The 21725-nt window shown below is 35.4% G+C and overlaps 1 protein-coding gene across 5 annotated transcripts in view; it reads left to right on the forward strand.

The window, feature by feature from the left end:
- TUT7 (terminal uridylyl transferase 7) overlaps nt 1-21725 on the forward strand; it is a 59502-nt gene that overhangs the window by 22066 nt on the left and 15711 nt on the right. For all 5 annotated transcript variants that reach the window (XM_079113364.1, XM_079113368.1, XM_079113367.1 and 2 more), the window contains exons 12-24: nt 2586-2766; nt 4144-5249; nt 5861-6011; nt 7396-7482; nt 8045-8145; nt 9901-9958; nt 14921-15024; nt 15914-16003; nt 16714-16827; nt 17003-17080; nt 17671-17848; nt 20462-20509; nt 20593-20684. In XM_079113364.1, coding sequence (XP_078969490.1) covers nt 2586-2766; nt 4144-5249; nt 5861-6011; nt 7396-7482; nt 8045-8145; nt 9901-9958; nt 14921-15024; nt 15914-16003; nt 16714-16827; nt 17003-17080; nt 17671-17848; nt 20462-20509; nt 20593-20684 — 2388 coding nt within the window. The remainder of the gene's footprint in view (nt 1-2585; nt 2767-4143; nt 5250-5860; nt 6012-7395; nt 7483-8044; nt 8146-9900; nt 9959-14920; nt 15025-15913; nt 16004-16713; nt 16828-17002; nt 17081-17670; nt 17849-20461; nt 20510-20592; nt 20685-21725) is intronic.

Raw genomic sequence — 21725 nt, forward strand, 5'->3', positions numbered from 1 at the left:
AGGCCTTGGAAAAATACTGAGAATTCAAAGCTAAATCTGTATCTACCCTCAAAAGAGCTTAGATCTTAGATTGTATTATGAGGTTGAAATCTATGGAATGTTAACTTCAAAGGACTGAAATAACTGTAAATAAGCATATGATTTAATGTACTGGTCCCATACTATTGGTAGTGCATGAAGATATCTATGTGTAAAAAATTACCATTAGAGTTTCCAACAACAACAATAAAAAAATCTGTGCACTGTAATTACACAGGTCACATAATCCTCTCTCAAATTGGTGAATGGTCCCAGACCCCATGACCTTCCCATAACCCTTTGGAGTAAAATGACAGTAATATTCATGAAATACTTTTGATGCCAGAATTCTAATCCCATCTCTACCCAAACAAATCATACCATTCCTCCATTCTGTAGTTTACTTGTTCCTAAAATGAGGATAGTGGTGAATCACAGATTTTCCAGGTGTGTTTCCTAGATTCTTAAGCATTAGAACAGGAAGGAGGAAGTGCCACCACAGCCCTGCTGCCACCAGAACAGCACCACTTTTATCTGTTTTCTATTTGGGGTTCCAGTTGTGGATAAGAGCCCTGACTGAGGAGCCACATAAGCAAATTCATATCTCAGTTCCACTTGTAGCTGTGTGTCCTTGGCAAATTACTTAATCTATCCATTCCCTAGTTTCCTCCCTGTAAATGGGGATAATATTAGTACCCTCTCATAGGGTCATTGATTTATAGAATGCTTAACTCAGTGCCAAGCATGTGGTAAGCACTCAGGAAATGTTAGCTACTATTCTTACTTTATTTGAAAAAGAAATGTTCTCTCATTCTAAACAACAGTTTCAGTGATGGTAATCTAGATATTTTAAAGATCTTTTTAAGTTCCATTTTAAAAACTGTTTTCAAGTCATTTTAGTGAGATGCTTAAAAATCCTTTGTAAAGCTGAAAATGGCTGTGTATAAAGAGGTGAAATTAATAAGGCTTTCAGTTTCTGGGGGTTTCCCTGGTGTCCTCAACTCTAGAGTTTGGGACTCAGACAACTTCCAGTTTTTATCAGTTCTACCTTGTAAGGCCACCAGATGACTTATTCAAAGAACTTTTGTGGTTGAGATTTATTGATGAATAAACTACTATACCAGTTATTTTGAAGTTTGATTTGGTAAAGTATGATTGGAGACAAATTGAGAGAAAAAAAATTTTTCAATGTGAATTATAAGACTAATGTGAAGAACAAGCTATTGCTGTAAGTTCATTTAATGCTTTACTTTTATATTTTTATGCTGTTTGGAGACGTTAGTCGTGCTGCCATATCTGAAATTAAGTGAGCTTTAGACTTTGTAGAAGTTGCACCTGCTGTGGTGAGAAAAACACTGTACTGGGATCAAGGGACCTTCTCATTCCACCTATAAGCAGCGCAAACTTCTCTCAATTCTTGAAAACTTTTGGGTTTCAGTTTCTTATCTTTTAACATATGGACATCTTATCTAGATTACCTTTTAAGAGCACCTTACCGTTGTGACATTGTTTCAGTGATATGTGAATTTCTTGTACTTAAAGACTACCTGAGTGAAAAAATACAGAAAGCAACCAAGTCTGCCAGATGCTTTCCCTTGTTTCTGATTTAATCCTCATAACTATCCTGTGTTATAGGTGGTATCATCCCTACTCTGCAGATAATGATAGCGACCATTTTTTGAAACTGTGTGCCAGGCACTGTGCTAAGCACTTTACAGACACTATCTCACTCAGTCCTCCCAACAACCCAATGAGGTGGGTACTGTTATCCCCATTTGTCAGATGAGGAAACCAAGTCTTAAATTATAGACCTTGACCAGGATCATACATGGCTAGTTCTTGGCAGAGTTTGGATTGTCCCAATTCCAAAGCCAGTTTTCTTAGCCATTGTGCTGCACTGCCAATGTGAGAATGAAAACACTAAGTTGCAGAGCAGTGAAGAGCTATGAAATGGCAGAATCACTATTTGGACCCTATTTCTTTTCCTATTCTGAGTTCTGTGTACTTCACAAAATATTATATGAACTGTATTATTTGAACTTGTCAAGTCAGTGACTTGTAGAACTAGTATCAATTTCTATTATAGTTATTTTTACTTTGATTGCCACTGGCAGATTTAGTGTGCTTATGTAGCATATCAGGGCAATGAGAGCATTGGTTTTCCTTTTTCTCTGTGTCTTTAGCTACTATACATTTCCATGTATCCATATAAAGGTACCCTCCAGCAGCAGTAACTGGTGGACATCCATGCTGAGAGTATTAGCAAACTGTGCAAGGTCCTATCCACCTGTTATTAAAATTTCAAAATTCAGTGCTGTCTGGTTAAATAAAACTGATCCTATCTGTTACATGGTAATCACTAGATTTTAATCTACCTAAATCTCAAGGATGCAGTGAAGTTTTGCTATTTTACCACAAGCAAAGTGATTTGTCTAGATGAATTATCAAATTCATATCTTTGCTCAGGTGTTCCAGATTTTTTTAATTTGATGCTCAAATGATCTTTAATTTTTCAGATTGAGCTGACAATCTGAAATAACCAATGTGTTTCTCTTTGGTATTAATAGGTATCATTAATATTTGATATAAAACACCAGCCTTCAGTACCAGTTGGGCAACTGTGGGTGGAACTGCTGCGATTCTATGCTTTAGAATTTAATTTGGCTGATTTAGTGATAAGTATCCGTGTCAAAGAATCAATATCTCGAGAATCAAAGGATTGGCCCAAAAAGCGCATTGCCATTGAAGGTATCTCAAAATGTTTATCTTTAATTTTTTTCTTTTTTTTTTTTTTTTTTTTTTTTAAGGTACCAGTCTAACAGCATGCTTTTATTTCAGTCTCTTTTCAGCTCCTACTTATAAGGTAGGCCTGACCTCAAAGGTGATCTAAATAGTTAGGATCTTGCATGTGTTACAATGAGTCACCTAAAGGAATTAAAAGGTTCATCCTGAGTTTTTAAAGAACTACAATGATATATTTTAAATTTTAAGCAACTGGAATAATCACTAGCTGAGTTTTCTTTCTTTCTTTGTGAATTGTTTAACACCTTAAATGCTTAATGTTTTTTCCCAGTGATCTGAGTTTCCCCTTTCCTGCTGTTCTCACTTCTGGATTTTTAAATTCAGTCCTTTCATGGATTATTGTTGGTGGTGTTTAGTTTTGCAGAGATGAGGAAAATACTTTTTCTTGTGAAGACTGACATTCTTCGTTGTATAACTCTCCAGTAAAGGGAACAGATAATTATTTTTTAAGTAGTAAACAGTAACTTACTCATAAAAACACATTTTTAGTGAAGGCTTATTTAACTGAAGCCACTATATCAAAGACACACTGATGTGCTCTGTAGATGTCATTAAATAGACAAGCTCTTCTCAGCTTTGCAAAGTCAGGAGGTTGAAACCCCTCTAGAAATCTTAATTCTCCTCCTTTAAATAATTTACAGAATCTCCTAAATGGAATTCTCTTATTTTTGCTTGATTTTTTTTCAAGCTTTATGTTGCATAAGAGGGTTTTTTGCATTTTGCATAAATTCTGTGTGCAGTCATGGGGATCTCACATTTTTAAACCCTCCCCTGCAGTTTCTCTGGCTCAGCTCTTCTGGCCAATTGCCTAACCTGCTGGAGTTCTAGGGGAGGAGAAAAGATTGAGAGAAGTGGTGTCTCCTCCTGGTGCCTCCCTCTCGCCCCTGAAATTCAGTCCAGCCAATTCAGTGATGGGGCTTCCCAGGGCAGAAGAGTGGAGGTAAGCTCGACAAACCAGAGGGCCTGGCTGAGTGGGGAGGCAGAGCACTCAGCAGCAAAGCCTATAGGGAAGACCTGACTTCCTGAGGGCGCGATAACCACACTGATGACATCTTTCTTACCTCCGCAGTCACGGCAGAAATAGGGAAGGGGTTCTGTACAGGATGGGTTCTCTTCATAGAGCAGATGTTTCAGAAAACATTGCTTTTTGTTCTTATACTGTATCTTCTTATTTCCCATCTGCAGTTTTTCTTTTTTAAGCATATAAGATATAAATTTCACCATTATTCATTGTCTGTTTTTATCTGCAGCAGGCTAAGTTTTAGAAAATGAAATAGAAATATATGAAGTGGTGTATTTCTTTTTTCATTGTTGTTGTTACAGATCCCTACTCTGTTAAAAGAAATGTGGCAAGGACCCTAAATAATCAACCTGTGTTTGAATATATACTTCACTGTTTAAGGACAACATATAAATATTTTGCTCTTCCACACAAACTTACAAAATCTAGCCTTCCAAAGCCTCTGAGCGCAGTTACGTGTATTTCAGAACATTCTAAAGAAGTAATAAATCATGATCCAGATGTACAAGCAAAAGATGATAAGCTCAGAAATTCAGTTTTGGCTCAAAGTCCTGGTGCTACTACCACTTCAACTGCAAATACCTGTAAGACTCAGCCGCTTACCCTTAAAGAGACTGCCAAAAGCTTTGGAAGCCCACCATCTGAAGAAGTAGGAAATGTACACATCAGGAAATGCACACATCTGGAAAACCCAGGCTGTATCCAGGCAGAAGTCAGTTGTAATGATTATGAGGATATTAAAGTACACCATCAAGAAACAGGAAGTAAAAATGAGAAGGAGAAAATCAGAAGTGATGGCAAGCATCCTTTGATTGCCGATGACCCTGGTCTAAGCAGTAACAAATGTGGAGAGCTCATAATTGGCAGCAGCACACATAATTATGAGATAGATAGCACTTTGAATTTAGAAGGCCTCCAGGATCCTGCAACTAAAGTGTGTGATGGATTTGCTACTTTCAATGACAAGGTTAATGTTGAGGAAGAAAGTGTAGAAGGTACTGATGAACTAGAAGACTCTTTAAACCACTTTGCCCCTTTAGTCCAGGGCCAAACATCTGAAATCATTCACTTTGATGAAGAGGAGGAGGAAGATGAAGAGGAGGAGGAAGAACCCAGGCTCACTGTTAACCAAAGAGAGGATGAGGATGGCATTGCTAATGAAGATGAGCTGGACAACACCTATACTGGATCAGGTGATGAAGATGCTCTGTCTGAAGAGGATGATGAATTAGTTGAGCCTGCTAAGTATGAAGACTTGAAAGAATGTGAAAAAAACGTAGATGGAACTCTACTTGTGGAACTTAATAAAATAAATCTAAAAGAAGAAAATGTATGTGTGGAAAATTCACCTGTGGACCAGTCTGATTTCTTCTATGAATTTAGTAAACTTATCTTCACCAAAGGCAAGGTAATGAGTGCCACTAGGAGACCTTAAACAATTTTAACACATATAATAATTTGAATTTTCATATACCAGAATATAATTCTCCCTGTTTTGGTTGTGGTGAAGAAGTTTTGTCTTTTATCCTAATACAGCCACTTGATTTGCCTTCTTTCTTACCTCCGCAGATTTGTGGGCATCTGCATAGGAGGAATGGAATGCTGATAGTAACTACCCTGTTCTCCTGATGGCATCATAGGATGCCTTCATCTCTCAGATCATTTAGTAGCTACATTTTGTTTCATTTATTTGGAAAGTGAAGAGTAGACTTTGTACTTAGAAAAAGAAAAACAAAAATAAAAATGATCCAGGCATGTAATCTCAGCAACTCAAGGGGCTGAGACAGGAGGGATAGCAAGTTCAAAGCCAACCTCAGCAACTTAGCAAGGCCCTAAGCAACTTAATGAGACCCTATCTCAAAATAAAAAATAAAAAGATCTGGGAATGTTACTCAGTGATTAAGTGCCCCTGGGTTCAATCTCTAATACCAAAAGGAAAAAAAAAAAAAAAGATTCCAAACCCCCATTGTTTGGCAAATAAAGTTTTAAGTATTGTTTTGCTTTGCCATATTCCTACAGTCTCCCACGGTAGTGTGCAGCTTGTGCAAACGAGAGGGTCATCTAAAGAAGGACTGCCCTGAAGACTTCAAAAGAATCCAGCTGGAACCTTTGCCACCACTAACACCCAAGTTTTCAAATATTTTAGATCAAGTTTGTATCCAGTGTTACAGTAAGTTATTCATATTTCTTTTGATTTTTCAGAAAAGTAAATTGACTTAATGTTGTTCTTACTAGAAATTGGGAGGTACTTTACCACTGAGCCACATCCACAGTCCTTTTTAGTTTTTGTTTTGAAACCCTTGCTAAGTTGTTAAGGGTCACTCTAAGTTGTTGAGGCTGGCCTTGAATTTGAGATCCTCCTGCTTCAGTGGTCATACAGGTCCCATTTGGGACACACAATAAGTAAATTATTAAAGAAATACAGAAGGAGGGAATATCTTTTAAGTTGTTTTTGTTTTGTTTTGTTTTGTTTTGTTTTGTTTTGTTTGTGCTGGGGATTGAACCCAGGAGCTTGGAAATGCTAAACTCGTGCTTTATCAATGAGCTACACCCCCTCTTTTAGGTCTTAAGATTAATGTACTATGTTAGCATTTCCAACTAATAGATTACATTCCTTGAAATGTTTTCCTAGGTGCACTATTTCGTGACCAGAAGTATTCCCTTGCTAAATAAGGAATAACTACATATTGCCCTCTCCCTTTGGGGGCAATAAATCTTCTTTAGAGATTTTCAAGGCACTTTAGTATAGTAAAGGAATGATAAAAGTGGTGTTTAAAAGCAATGTTATAGCAACCTGTGTTTACATCTTTAATCCAACATTTCCAAAATTTGAGCATAAGAATACTTTTTAGTTAACATTAATTCATAGTGTACATGGCATTACAGCCCTTTAAGGAAGAGTAGAGTTTGGGAGAGCATTGGTATAGCAAGGTTTCAGGTTCTACAATGAGAAAATATTTGCAAGAGAGGCATTCCATTCCACGGCTTAGAATGAAGAACTTAATGCTTCATGTTGCTACATCTTGAGGTGTCCATCTATGCTGAAAGATAGTTTTTAAAAATGTTTGAGACATTGTCTCACTGTGTTACCCAGGCTTCTCAAATTCCTGGGCTCAAGTGATCCTCCCACCTCAGCCTTCTGAGTAACTGGGACTACAGGTGTGCACTATCATGCCTGCCTGCCAGGGATTTTAAAATGGAAACAAAAACTTTTTGGTGGTTTAAAGCTATCAAAGAAAACTAGGTTCTCTTTAGGAAAAAGCATGCACATGCTCACAAACTTTTGGATTCCCTCTTTGGGGTCTCTATGAAACCTAGGTACAGAGCCTGTCCAAATTAGTTTCCATTTTAAGAGTAGTTCTTCCTAATAGACGCTTCTGTTAAAGAAAAAGATTATTTATTTTACATATGCTATCTAGGTGAAGGCACAAAAATTGGGTGTTTTCTTTAAAGCCTGTAAGTTTTACTATCTAAAAAATGGTTTTAACTTAAAAAAAAAAAAAAAAAAAAAAGTCAATAGTCTTTTTCTCAATGTGTCTATTTATTTTAAACAGAGGATTTTTCTCCAACTATCTTAGAAGATCAGGCTCGTGAACATATCCGGCAAAATCTAGAAAGTTTCATAAAACAGGACTTTCCAGGTAAGTGATTTGTGTTTTTACCCTTAAGAAAGGTAATTTGACCTTTACATGTTTTACAAGCACACTAATTTTGAGAATAATAACATCTTTCAGTGATTGTGGGTTCAGGGTTTCAATTGTTTTTTGATATACCTAGGATGGTCTTTGGTCCACCAAATCCTGGTTTGTGAACAGAAGAGAAAGTGGCAGTGTAGAATTTATTCTAGTAGATGCCACAAGTGAATTTCACTTAATATTACATTTATAATCAGAGTTCACACGTGCATTTATTTAGAAAGAAGTGATATATTATTAAATGTGTTGAAATGATCTCCATTTTGTTTGAAATGTCCTTATATTTAAGAAGAAAATGGCACCTAGTAATCTTTCATGTCATATACAGCTTGTATATTAAAGTAAACTTTGAAAGAAATATTTTTGGAATAAATAAATGGTTCATAAAAATTATTATGAGATAGGATAGTTAACAACTGGGTATTTCTGATTCATGAGAGGGCCATTTTGATCAAAAAATTAAATGTACTCAGGTAATTAGTTATTACTTTTCATATATTCCTAACAGGAACTAAATTGAGCTTGTTTGGCTCCTCCAAAAATGGATTTGGGTTCAAACAGAGTGACCTTGATGTCTGTATGACGATTAATGGACATGAAACTGCTGAGGTACAGTGACCACATAAAACTTGTATTTGCTGTGGCAGTGTGATTTGACCAATCTTGACTGATAGTACAGCTTGGTATTTTCCAAATTTATCAAGGCATTCCATACAGAGTGTGCCATTTGGCACTTACTCTAGCCAAGTACATTAAGCTTAGAGGTGAATATGAAGAATAGACTGCCTTGCAGTTTCAACTTTTAGTACGAAGTGGATTGGAAAGTGACCTCTGGGAATTCTACAAAACCAAACCTGCTTCCCTGGTATCCCTTTGGCCTGGCCACTAGACTGACCTGGATGTATGCATATCTGTACATTATCTATAAAGTTTTATATTTGTTTTTGTTTTTAACCAGGTAGGCAGTGTGGTAAATAATGAGTCTAACTTTATAGTCCAGAGACCTGGATTTGAGACAACTTTGCTTCGTCAGTACCTAAATATGGTTTTTGGTAGATAGCTATAAAATGGAAATAATAATTTCTATTTCTCTTGCTTCAGGAGATCATACTGCACATCAGCTTGGTTTATGTATATCAAGAAATAGCAAATTATGACCCATGGACTGAATTCAGCTCACAGTCTGTTTTTGTAAATAAAGTTTTATTAGAACAGAGCCATACCCATTCATTTATGTATTGTCTGTCTGTTTTTCTCCATGTCTGCAGAGCTCATATGGCTCACAAAGCAGAACAAGTGTGCCAGCACTTATAAGTGTAAGAAGGCACTTATATAAAAACTATATAAAGTCTGAGACATACTGAGTTCCTATTTATTTTTGTTTTGTTTGTTCTGTTTTATTTCTGTTTTTATTATTTTTGATTTTTGGTTAGTGGTGCTGAGGTATTGAGCATGCTAGCTCTTACTGCCAAGCTACCCCCCCATGTCCCCACTTTTTGAGTTTGTAACAGTAGTCCAAAGGCTATATATCCAGATGAGTGCTGCTACTGTTGCTCAAAAGCTTTCTTTGCCTTAGTTTCAAGTCCACATTTTGAAGATAAAACAGATTTGGAAAAATGGACAAAAATGATCTACCCAGAATTTGGTGAATAAAATGGATAAGCAAGATTAGGTTTGCCATATGGAACAACTCTATTGTACAACCTCAAGATAGATTTTTTTTTTTTTTTTAACCTGGTTTATAAAATTGTTTTGAGGGCATTTCTAAAGTGAAATTCCAAATAGGTTCTGGTTTGTGTACAATCATCAAAATGGCTTACATTGGTAGGGACTGTGAAAGTGTTTTTAAGTATGATTTATTAGAAATATTCATATTTGATATACTATCTTAATTTTCTGCATTATAATTTTGGATAGTCTTTTGGGGAAACAATGCAAGCTTAATCACTCTCCACAGCAAGTCATCAACCCTTAAACTATAATGAAGATTTTTACCTGGAATTAATAAAATGAGGGACAGAAGCCCCCTCTTATGTATTCTGGCACATAGGGTACTTCTAAGAGACATAATTACATAGAAAGGAAATGGAGGTCCTTGTCCATAGTTCAAGACTTTTCAGGAAGCTCTCAGACCATGGCTTCCTGACTGCTTTTAACCTTTTTTGTACATCCAAAAGCAGTTAGGACATAGGATTTGTAGCAGTTTTTGCATATTTAGAATATTTCCTCTGAATACTGACTGTGATTCTCAACTAAAAGTGAAAAACAGAATGAGTTTAAATTATTTCCTTATATGTGAAGGCAGTGGGTACTATAAACTGTCTTCCAGTTTTGATTCATTTGTTTGTGTCGTCTTTGTTGCAGGGATTGGATTGTGTAAGAACTATTGAAGAATTGGCAAGAGTCCTCAGAAAACATTCAGGTACCTCTAGAGATTTTTTCTAAAAATACTGTAAAAATGTTTTTTAGTGTTTTGTGAACTTAGAATTTATTAATGCCAATAAAGCAGTATAGTGACTCATTTTATAAAATACTTGCAATGTTAGTGTCCTTAAAAAATATCATAACATATAAATATGAAAGACTCGGAATTGGTGACAATTGGTGTGCATATTGTTCCCTACCTCAGTTTGTGTGTGTGTGTGTGCATGTGTGTGTGTGTTTCCCCTGCAAGACAAAAGTATATACCAGACAGGAAATTTTGTAAATCATTTTACTTAATGATATCATATAAATCAAAGCATAGAAATTATTAAAACCTCATAAAGCATAGTGAAGAACATTTTGGCCTGGGTAACTGTATTTGCAACTCTTCTGCTCATCAAGCTATTATAACCCTGAGCTAGTCACTTCCCTTCATTTTTTTTTAATCAAAAAATCAAGAAAACTGAGAAATTAAAGTATTAACTAAAATATATGAGTTTTATAAATATATAAAATAAATGAGTTTTATAAATCGTGCACAGAGCTAAAATGCCATTAACATATTATTTTGCTAATTTGGGCATCTATCAATGCTGTTAATAGTGAAAATCATCTTTTAAAATAACTTGACTACGCCAAGAACTGAGAATGAAAATGAACTGTCCTTATGGAATTTAAAATCCATAGGCTGGGAGTGTAGCTTAGTGGTAGAGCGCTTACCTAGCATGCATTAGGCCCTGGATTCCCAGCACTAGGGGGAAAAAAATCTGTGGTCTAACCATGAAAAGCTTTCTTACATTACAGTTAGAGTAGGCTTTAGGGGTCTGGGGCTGTGGCTCAATGGTAGAATGCTTGCCTAGCATGTGTGAGGTACTGAGTTCAGTTCTCAGCACCATATATAACTAAATGAGTAAAGTAAAGATCCATCAACCACTAAAATTAAAAATATATATATTTAAAAAATAAAAAGAGTAGACTTTAATTCTCAACGTGGACATAGACATACACATAAACCTTTATTGCCATTGCCCCCACTGCTTTCAATAGGTTTTATTTCCAAGAGTTTTGTTACTTTTTTTTTTTTTTTTTTTTTTTTTTTTTGCTTTTTTGCTTTTTTGCTTTTTTGCTTTATTGGAGATCGAACCCAGGGCTTCACGCATAGTAAGCAAGTACTCTATACCACTGAGCTACATCCACGCATAGTAAGCAAGTACTCTATACCACTGAGCTACATCCCCAGCCCACTTCCAGGAGTTAGATAAGTGGATACCAAGTTGTTTAAGTAATGGGGGGGGGACTTAATTTTGGTTATTCCCTGTAAAAGTTAAGCTAAAGCATAAGGTATTTTTTGGTTTTGTAGGTTTTTTTTGTTTTGTTTTGTTTTTTGGTAAAGTGCATTGATATAATTTATTTTAGTTGTTGAATAGGCATTTTACTCTTGGGAATTTTCTAAAGATTATTTGGGTTTTGTTTTGGTTTTGTCTCAAAGGATGTGCAAAAAGAAGCTTAAGTACTGTGTTGCTACAACTATTACTTTTTTAATATTGAGCTTAATTTTTACTTTTTATTATTGGTCCACCTCATGCTGCTATTTCTGTACCACTTGAGATTAAGCTTCAAACATCATGTCCCTTTCCCTGAGTATCTCAGTGTAAATTTCCTAAGAAAGAGACATGTTAAAAACAGATCATTTTTAGAGTAGAAATGACATAGGCACACAGATAATAATAATGGAATGCAAATTACATGGAATAAAAATTTTATAGCAGCTAGAAGGCTGTATTTAAAACAATATTTTAAAAAAATAATCTCCCAAAAGTAATTTTATTGGATGCCTACTATGTGTTCAGCACTGTGTTGGGCACTTAAGGATTGCAAAAAAATTAAAAATAAATGTCTTTCCATGAACAGCTTCCAGATCTTAAGATAGGTAAGATAATCTCACAGCCTGTGTAATAATATAAGGTAGTATTCAATTGTCAAAATGAGTATTTTGGATGAAGTAAATTCTGAGAGAGAGATTATGAGAAAGAGTTGTATAGGGGAAATTGATGGAAGAAATGGGCATGTTGTGATTTCATAGGATGATGAATCCATGGAAAGGTTGGAAAGAGAAGTCATTCCTAAGCCTGCAGAGATGTGAATATGAGAATTACTGTAGTATATTTTGAGGACAGTGAGAAAATTGGTACATTTGGAGAGGAGTTTCAAGTGGGAAATAGTAGGAGATAAGATAAAGTCTTTAGACACTTGGAAGCCACTGAAATTTCTTCAGGAGGGGAAAGACCCTATAAAAGCAAAATATAAGCCTTTTTAGGCAGCTTCTGTAGTCTCTTCAGAAATGTATAGTCTAGGTGATAGGGCAGAAGGACCTCAGGGAGGGTGCTAGTAAAAAGGTTTGAATGATTCCAAAGGGGATAATTTTTAGAGTTTGTACTTACAAGCAGGAAATACTTGAGAAATGGAAATGTTTGCAGTGAACACCTGTGTGGAGGTGTTTAGTTTGCTGTGAAGGTATAATCTCCAAGAGTTAATAGTCCAGCAAGCAATTAGAAATAGTAGGGTGACAGAATTGAAGATGAAAATAAAATTTTTTGTACTGGAAGCCTGAGAGACCATCCAAGAGTGATACCAAGAATTAAACAAAATTGTAAGGAATTGTTTGAGAGAAGTTGAGGACTAAGCCTTAATTTCAGTGGATAGAAAATAAGAACAAATACTAAACATGGGAACCTTTTGTTTGATAAAATAGAATCAGTATGATTTACTGTGAATAAATGTTAGGACAAGCTTTTATGTATTATAGTGGTTGATAGTGTCTAATTCCTGAATGGGAAAGAGTTGGAGAAAAAGATTTATCTAATTTAGAGGTGATATAGCAAAGTAGTTGGTAGGGATTTTGAAATCAGACTCTCTGGGGGGTGTTTTATTTTGTTCTTGTGACAAAGGGAATTGAATTAAGGGGCAGTCTACCACTGAGCTATATCCTCAACCCTTTTCATTTTTTTATTTTGAGAAAGGGTTTCACTAAGTTGCTAAGGCTGGCTTACACCTTGCCCATCCTCCTTCCTCAGCCTCTCAAGTAGCTGTGCCTGGCTCTTTGGGGATTTTTTATTTTTTATTTTTTTGTTGTCGTTGTTTTAATTTTTTGTTTTGTGGTGCTGGGGATTGAATCCAGAGCCTTGTGCACCTAAAGCAGGCACTCTACCACTGAGCTATATCCAGCATCCCCACTCTCTGGCTTTAAATCCTGGCTTCCCGTTTTCAGGCTTTATGATCCCAATACCTCACTCACCCTCACCATAAACACCCAGTTCCTAATCTGTACAGTACCATGCCTATTCTAAGTATTCAATAAATCCAAGCTTTCTTACCTTTCTTCCCCATTAGTATGTTAGATTTCCTCTGTCTCCCACTCAAATCTTTCTTTGTGAAATTTCTTCTATCATCTACATACTTTTTTAAGTACCAGGGATTGAAGTCAGGAGCACTGGACCACTGAGTCACATCCCCAGCCCTATTTTATATTTTATTTAGAGAAAGGGTCTCACTGGGTTGCTCAGTACCTTTTTGCTGAGGCTGGCTTTGAACTCTGATCCTCCTGCCTCAGCCTTCTGAGCCACTGGGGTTACAGGCATGTGCCACTGCATCTGGCTCTCTACATGCTTTATACCTGAGTTCTGTGATGTGATCACTATATATCTGCCCTCTAGACACCACCAGTTAACATTCTCAGAGGAAATTCATACTTCCACATGTCAGAATAGACTCATTTTTCTCTTTACTGCCTGCCTTCTGTTGCAATCACCACTGCTACCTGCCCTTCCTTCTGAATCCTCTTTCTAGATTGTGAACGTTGGCATCTTTGGAATCTCTAAAATGGATGAATTGATTATTAGTCTGACATGGAGTTTATTCAACAGAGGTTTAGAATCACTCATGCTTCATTTGAACCCCATATCCACTATTTACCAATTGTATGTTCCAAAGTGGATTTCTGTGGGTCTCTGTTTCCTGATATATAAGATGAGGTTGATCAATCTAAGTAATATTTGTAAAGGACTCTTTACATGCCCCTGGTAACATATTCGGTGCTCAGAAAATGGTAACTTACTGTTAACAGCCCGTCTCCCTGATCATTTCTCCTCTCCATCCTGTGTTATAGATGCTCAAGCATGTCTTGCTTTCTCTCTGCATTCCCATTCCACCATGATACTTTAATCCCAGATGTTTTTCCTAAGTGGCTACCATGCCTCTATTTCAGTGTCTCCAGTGTATCCATTGCCAGGGGCCTTGTTCAAATAAAGATTGTCAATGATTATTCCTCACTTACAACAGCTAGTTGACTTCTCTTTATCTCTGAAGATAGTTCTTAGGATATGTAGGAATCTGGGTTCTTCTCAGTTTCTTCCCTCTTTTTATCCATGTTCCTTTCCTTCAAATCATTCTATAGCCTGCGTAATTCCGTGGAAAGTCCCTCAAGCCATTCTGTTTCAGACCATCTTTGTGTATGGTTTTCCTTGCCTGATAAATTCCCTCAACCTCAACTATTGTTTTCACATTCTTTTCTTTCAAAGGCTAGCTCTGGCAATTTCCTTCTCTCTTACTGAAGTTGATTCCTTCCTCTTAACCTTCATAATTTCTAGCTCCATGACAAGTAACTTGTTTCAAAGGATTCAGATTTTTGCCCATAGGCTTTTCTCCATATTAGGAACAGTTATGAAGAGAATAGACAGAAAACATACTCCAGATACTATGGTAGATTCCTGTTTTGGTGTTTATCAGACTAATAATCTTAGACACATGACATGCACACACATACAATATCCAGTAAGTGCTAGTCCAATACAGTGAAACAAGCCAAAGTTACATTACATCATTTATGTTGAAACATTAGCTTATAAACCATTTTTATCCCCAGCTGCTGTATTTAATCACACTGTCTTATTTCCAAACCTAGGTCTGAGAAACATATTACCTATTACAACAGCAAAGGTGCCAATTGTGAAGTTCTTCCATTCAAGAAGTGGCCTGGAAGTGGATATCAGTTTGTATAACACATTGGTAAATTTTTCTTTAGGGAGATTAAAGAGAATAATTGTCCCTTTTTAAAAACTTCAAATTAGTCTTTTTTTTTTTTTTTTTTGGTGGTGCCAAGGGATTAAACCCAGGGTCTTGTGCATGCTAGGCATGCACTCTACCAACTGAGCTGTATCACCAACCTTGTGTTACTCATTCTTTAGAGAGAGATTTTTAAGTACTTGCCATGTGCTCAGCAGTGCTTTGAGGGTGGGGATAGAGAATTCAGTTAATATGAATATTTACTTCAGCTAGGGAAGTAGTTCAATGGTAGAGCATTTGCCAGTATGCATGAGTTCCTGGCTTCCATCCCCAGCACCACAAAGTATGCTATTCAACAGTTGAAAAAATATTTATTTATATATTACTATTCTGTTCACTTAAAATGAGGTCAGAGTGGAAGGCTCTTTTGTTTGTCTTGAACTTTGCTGTAATTTTGTAGTGGAGGTGTTTTGTAGAGAACTATGTAACCATGGTGCCCACACCTCTCTTGGTCTCATGTCAGTTTTGCTTCAGGATTTTATAGAACTTCTTTAGTCCCCTGAGGCCATTTAATTAAAATAATGCCGTGGTGTGAAGGGAAATCTTATATTTACTTAAAGGAAACTAATTATTTATTTTAATAGCCCCTTGTTTTCTAGAACTTCAAATTAAGGACATATTAATATAATGGAAGTCATGAGATCATATGTTACTTAAAATTCTTTGTTATTACCTAGTAAATTAACAAAATGTGTCTGAAAAGAAAAGGTAATCTCAATCTAAATATATTCTTCCTAAAATTAATCACAGTGTGCACATTTCCAGAATATTCCAGCTTCAAATATTTTTTCATCTAATTGATAGCCTTATAGTATAATTTCCCTTTTAACAGGCCCTTCATAACACAAGACTTTTATCTGCTTACTCAGCCATTGATCCCAGAGTGAAATATCTGTGCTATACCATGAAAGTATTTACAAAGGTGAGTAAGCTTGTTATGATTTATCAGTAAATTGCATTGCATCTTCAAATCTTGTTGAAACAAAGTCTGTATTTTTTAACAAAATATAACCATGTCTGATGCTTCCTATAACTTTGGGAAGCCCTCTACAGCAAGCTAAATTTTGTTGTCTTGAATTTTACATGATAATCTGACCTTGCTTCTGGTTACTAGTTCACTGCTTCATTGGGTTCATTGTGATTTCAGTTGGATTTGTTGGTTTCATTGGCATATTTTTTTAGCCTTTGAAAATGTGATTTTTTTAGGAAAGGTAGGGGGTGGGATCTCATGAAAATCAAAGGGAGATCGGTAGAGGAAAAAAGGGACCAAGGGGTGGGAGGGAAGGAGGGGCAAGTGTTTGGGAGTGATACTGGCCAAATTATGTTGTTATATTGTGTGCATGTGTACATATGTAACAACAAATCCCATCATTATATACAACTATAATGCACCAATTAAAAAAATAAGTGGGGAAAAGTGCTTTTTTTTTTTGTGGTACTGGGGATTGAACCCAGGGCCTTGTGCTTGTGAGGCAAACACTCTACCAACTGAGCTATATCCCCAGCCCGGGAAAAGTGATTTTTATTAGTTCCCCAGGTGAATACCTTATTTTTAGTGATTATAGGATGGCTGCAAATTTAGTAGAAAACACTGGTGATCTCTCCTTTGTCTTGCATTTTCTTCCACTTTAGATGTGTGATATTGGTGATGCATCTAGAGGCAGCTTATCATCATATGCATACACTCTTATGGTGCTATATTTCCTACAGCAGAGAAATCCACCAGTCATTCCTGTTCTTCAAGAGGTATTCGTTAAAGAACTTGTATTTCTCTTCTATAAAGCTAGGTGATCTCTCAGCCCTCTTCCTTCTCTAAAAGTCTGTGGCTCTGTAGTTAAATTTTTTAACTATTTTCCTAGAAGTTTTTGTATCAATGCATTAAGTTTATAATCCATACTAATAGTTTAAAAATTAATTTCAGATATACAAAGGTGAAAAGAAACCTGAAATATTTGTTGATGGCTGGAATATTTATTTTTTTGATCAAATAGATGAACTGGTACGTATTTTAAGAGTAAAGATTTTCCTACATCCTTACTAAAAGTTAGCTATACTGGGCTGTAGTGTAGGTGGTCAACAACAATATTATTGCTTGTAACATTTATTTATATGATGGTAATGAAAAGTAACATTACAGAAGTGTCCTTTGAAGAGAAAATATTTTTATTAAGCCAGGTGAGTTTCTAGGCACTATTCCAGTATTTCTGAAATGCCTCATAATTTCAAATGGTTAGGTAACTTTATTCCATGGGAACAAATATTTCCTCTGTGATTTTTGTGCCAAGAATTTGGAAAGATTTTCATTGAGATATAGAGACCTAATAACTCAGGTATTACCAAGGACCTTAGAGTTTATTTCTGAATTTTTCTGATGACATGTTCTGAGATCTGTCATTGAAAACTCTGAGCTCTTTCTATTTTCAAATTACAGAGCAGAGATTAATAACTTCATGTAAATGGTATTTTAAGTTATATAATTACATTTTATGTATTTAAACTCTTAGTTAATTATAATCAAGTCCAAATGTGAATATAGATATTAACACTTTGCTCTAGAGCATGATATCCTGTGTTCCCTTCTGTTTCTAGCCTACCTGTTGGCCAGAATATGGAAAAAATACAGAATCTGTTGGGCAACTGTGGTTGGGACTTCTTCGTTTCTACACAGAGGAATTTGATTTTAAAGAACATGTTATTAGCATCAGGAGAAAAAGTCTGCTTACAACATTTAAGAAACAGTGGACTTCAAAATACATTGTTATTGAAGGTACAATGAGAGTCAAACTTTAAACTGAATGGAACATAGAGTTTGAACTGTGAGCACTTTGTTCTTCCTTCTAACAGGTCTTTTGGGGCCTTTATGAGCTTCTGCCCAGATGTGCAGTACAGTCCTCCTGCTCTCGTCCACATCAGTCTGACTCATCTGTTTCCAGCCTAAAGATTTATTTATTTTATTTTTATTTTTTTTTATTTTTACAGACTGCATTTTGATTCATTGTACACAAATGGGGTACAACTTTTCATTTCTATGGTTGGAATGACTTATGCCCTCATATGGGCCTCTCACCAGTTGAAAGGCTTTGTTCACCATGACAAATCTTTTATCATTGTTGATCATATATTGGAAAATAAGGTAGCAGTAACCATAAGAGAGTGTGAAATAGTGGAACTTTTAAAACCTTACTAATTGAGGGTGTGAGGTTCTTTCATCAGGTTTTTTTATCAATAGCAAATAAAGATCTTGAAAATTATAATTACGTAAAAGTGTTGACATTTATTTTAATTTTTGAAGATTTATCATGCTTTTTATTTTTACATTACTTTCAGATGAGCTCTAAATAATAATCTAAACTAGAAGGAATATTTGTAATTATATGAGCTGCTTATTCTACAACTGAGAAATTTCAGTTGTATCAGTAGTAACATTTTTAACTGTATAATAGCTAATATTGTAGATAATAATTTATTTCTACTACACCAAGCAAACAACCAAAAATACTTCCACACATATCACAAACATCACCAGCATGATCAAACTGACTAAAAAGGTAATATTCTCATACCAGTTATTGTAATAGGGTTAAGCTAAAAAGAGGAAACTGTTCACCTAAATTCTCAGATATTTCCTCATTACTCCTTTTGTACATACAGTGTACATGCAATCCTACATTTTCTCAATGACAGTCCCTCAGAAAGGATCCTTTAATTTTTTTTTTTTTTCTTTTCTTGAATATTGTTTCAAGCATGTGAAGGAAATAGTTATTTATACATGATGTCTGAATTATGAAAGATTGTATGCATATGGTACTTTAGATCATCTATTAAGTAGTGGTTAGATTTAGAAAATAGTATATGTATATGTACTTCCATTTCATGGAACAATGCATTCAGACCTCATAAACATCTTTTTTTTTTTTTTTTTTTTGTGGTGCTGGGGATTGAACCCAGGGCCTTGTGCTTGTGAGGCAAGCACTCTTCCAACTGAGCTACACATACACATCTTTAATGTCTCATACACATCTTTAATGTCTGCATCCTTTTCATCATTACTGCCACTTTCTACATCATTTAAGAATATTTCAGAACACATCATATTATGCAGCTCTCTAAGATGTTTGAGATGCAGACATTTAAGATGATATGGGCTATAAAATTAGTGCAGTTTCTTACGGTTTTTATACTTCTTAATTCCCACTTAAGATTCTGGATAAATTTTGTATATGTTGCTTAAAAATACATCATCCTATGCTATACTTATAGTATTTTTTAATATGTATGTTTAACTACAAGGACAGCGTACAGATCAGTTACCACATTTCACTCTTTAGCATACCTATTTACAGATTAAACTGCCACCTGCTGCATTTCCACATGTACGTTAAAAAGAACATGCCAAGATTTTGTCTTCTGGTTGAGTCAACATTCATTTTGATGAAAATAGCAAATTGACCATGACATGTAAGACAAATAGTTAGACCTTTACCACAGTGCAGCAGTTTTCCAAAGCTCAAGGCTGACATGCATGTTAAAAAATAATTGCCTATTAATGTATAAATAGACAGTAATGTTGACATGTTCTTTTCTGTTTGTCTATTAATGGGTCTGCTTTTCTGTTTGTCTATTAATTCATGTTACTTTTCTGGTCTTTCCATGCCATACAAGCAAATAAACTATACTACTTTTTTTAAAAAATGATATGGGAGTTTTCATATGCAACTTTTATTGGAAATTGTATACCAAGATCCAAGTAGTCACTCATGTGCCATTGGGCAGGTTTATGTGTCTTTGTGTATTTTAATTTATCTTAGAAGTATATTTGTGACTGTTGTACACATCCAACACTGACTTCATTATGTAACATCGGGTAAATGCGTCTTCCACAAACACTAGTTTTGTAATATTAGGCAACCCATCATCTTAAGCAATACTACAACACTCTTTTTTTTTTTTCCTTTTTTTTTTTTTTAACTGGGATTTAAACCCAGGGGCACTTTACTGAACCACATTCCCAGCCCTTTTTATTTCTTTTGTTTTGAGACAGGTTCTCACTGAGTTGTTTAGGGCCTCACTAAGTAGCTGAGGCTGGCTTTGAACTCTCAATCCTCCTGCCTCAGCCTCTTGAGCTGCTGGGATTACCACTGTGCCTAGAAACATACTCTTTTCTGATGAACACTTGCCAGAAAAACTTGCCTTATATTGAGGAATGTGTTACTTAGATATGTCATGGATTTTTAAGCTCATTTAAGAGGCAGTCTTTTAATACATTTATTAATAATAAGCAAAGTAGTCAAATTTTCTTATATGAACATCACTTATTGAATGAATAGTGGCATTTCCTATTTAATTATCTTATTTGCTCTCTTTAATGTTCTTTGCTTAGATCCCTTTGATCTGAATCATAATCTTGGAGCTGGATTATCAAGGAAAAGTACGTTACTTTATTTGTAAATTTTAATGAAATTTCTTTTTCTTTTAATGCATTTAATTGAGTTCTGACTCTTTTCTTCTTAGTGACAAATTTTATAATGAAAGCTTTTATCAATGGTAGAAGAGTATTTGGAATTCCAGTGAAAGGATTACCAAAGGATTATCCCTCAAAAATGGTAAGTGTCTGTTGGAAACACCAGGAAAAAAAAAAAAATTAAGCCCCTAATTTGGACATTTTAAGCATCCAACTTGTACACATTACTTCAATAATAAATATTCAAAAGTCTGTTGAATCTGGCCAGGACAAATGGTTATAATACAAACTAATTCCTAAGGCCTTTTTTAAAGTCCCAGTTTATAGGCCAATCATGAGAAATACAGGGAGAAGTAGCAAGAAGTACAGTTTGGGTGGGGAAATTAATAATTTTGCTGCTGCCTCTTTTCCTTGATAGCACAAACCAGTGCTTAGAGCAACTTTTTAAATGAGAAAGTAAAACCCACCCTAAACCCCTGAAGGATAGAGAAGAAGGATTTAAGTTTGTTAAATTCTCGTTTTTCCCCTTGCCACTTTCTAGTCCTGATCTATGCCAGCCTTCATAGGTGGCACTGCTGTTCTACCAATTCATACCAACCTCATCCAAAGCAGTGTGCTCACATCTAAGGACGTCCCACCCTTGTGGGAATCTAGATTTTGTAGCCTGCTTGGCATAAGTAATAGATCCCCTTGACAGGACTAGAAGAATGACCCTGCCTGCCTTGTAGAACTGCCTGTCCTCATGTAGCCTGACATCCAGGTTTCTGAGAAACCACACTCATTAATGAACAAAACAAAAACAAAACAAAATTACATTAAAAAAAGAATTATAGAGAAAAATAGTTGGGAACTAGACAATTTTGTTGGGAATAAAGTTATTTTTTTCTTGCATTTCCTTAATAAAGACTTTCTCTTTAATATTATTTTTGACTCACATCATAATTATATATATGGGGTACAATGTGATATCTATATATATGTGCAGTATGGAACGGCTAATCAAAATTAGCATATCTTTTGCCTTACCTAATCTATTTATTGTGTGTGTAGTGAGACATTCAAGATTTACTCGTCAGTTATTTTGAAATATGCCATACATTATTATTATTTGTGATCACCTGCTGTGCAACAGATCTCATATCTATTTCTCCTATCTAAGACCTTGTACCCTTATTCCCTCTCC

Source organism: Sciurus vulgaris (genome assembly GCF_902686455.1).
Source record: "Sciurus vulgaris genome assembly, chromosome: 15".
Taxonomy (NCBI): domain Eukaryota; kingdom Metazoa; phylum Chordata; class Mammalia; order Rodentia; family Sciuridae; genus Sciurus; species Sciurus vulgaris.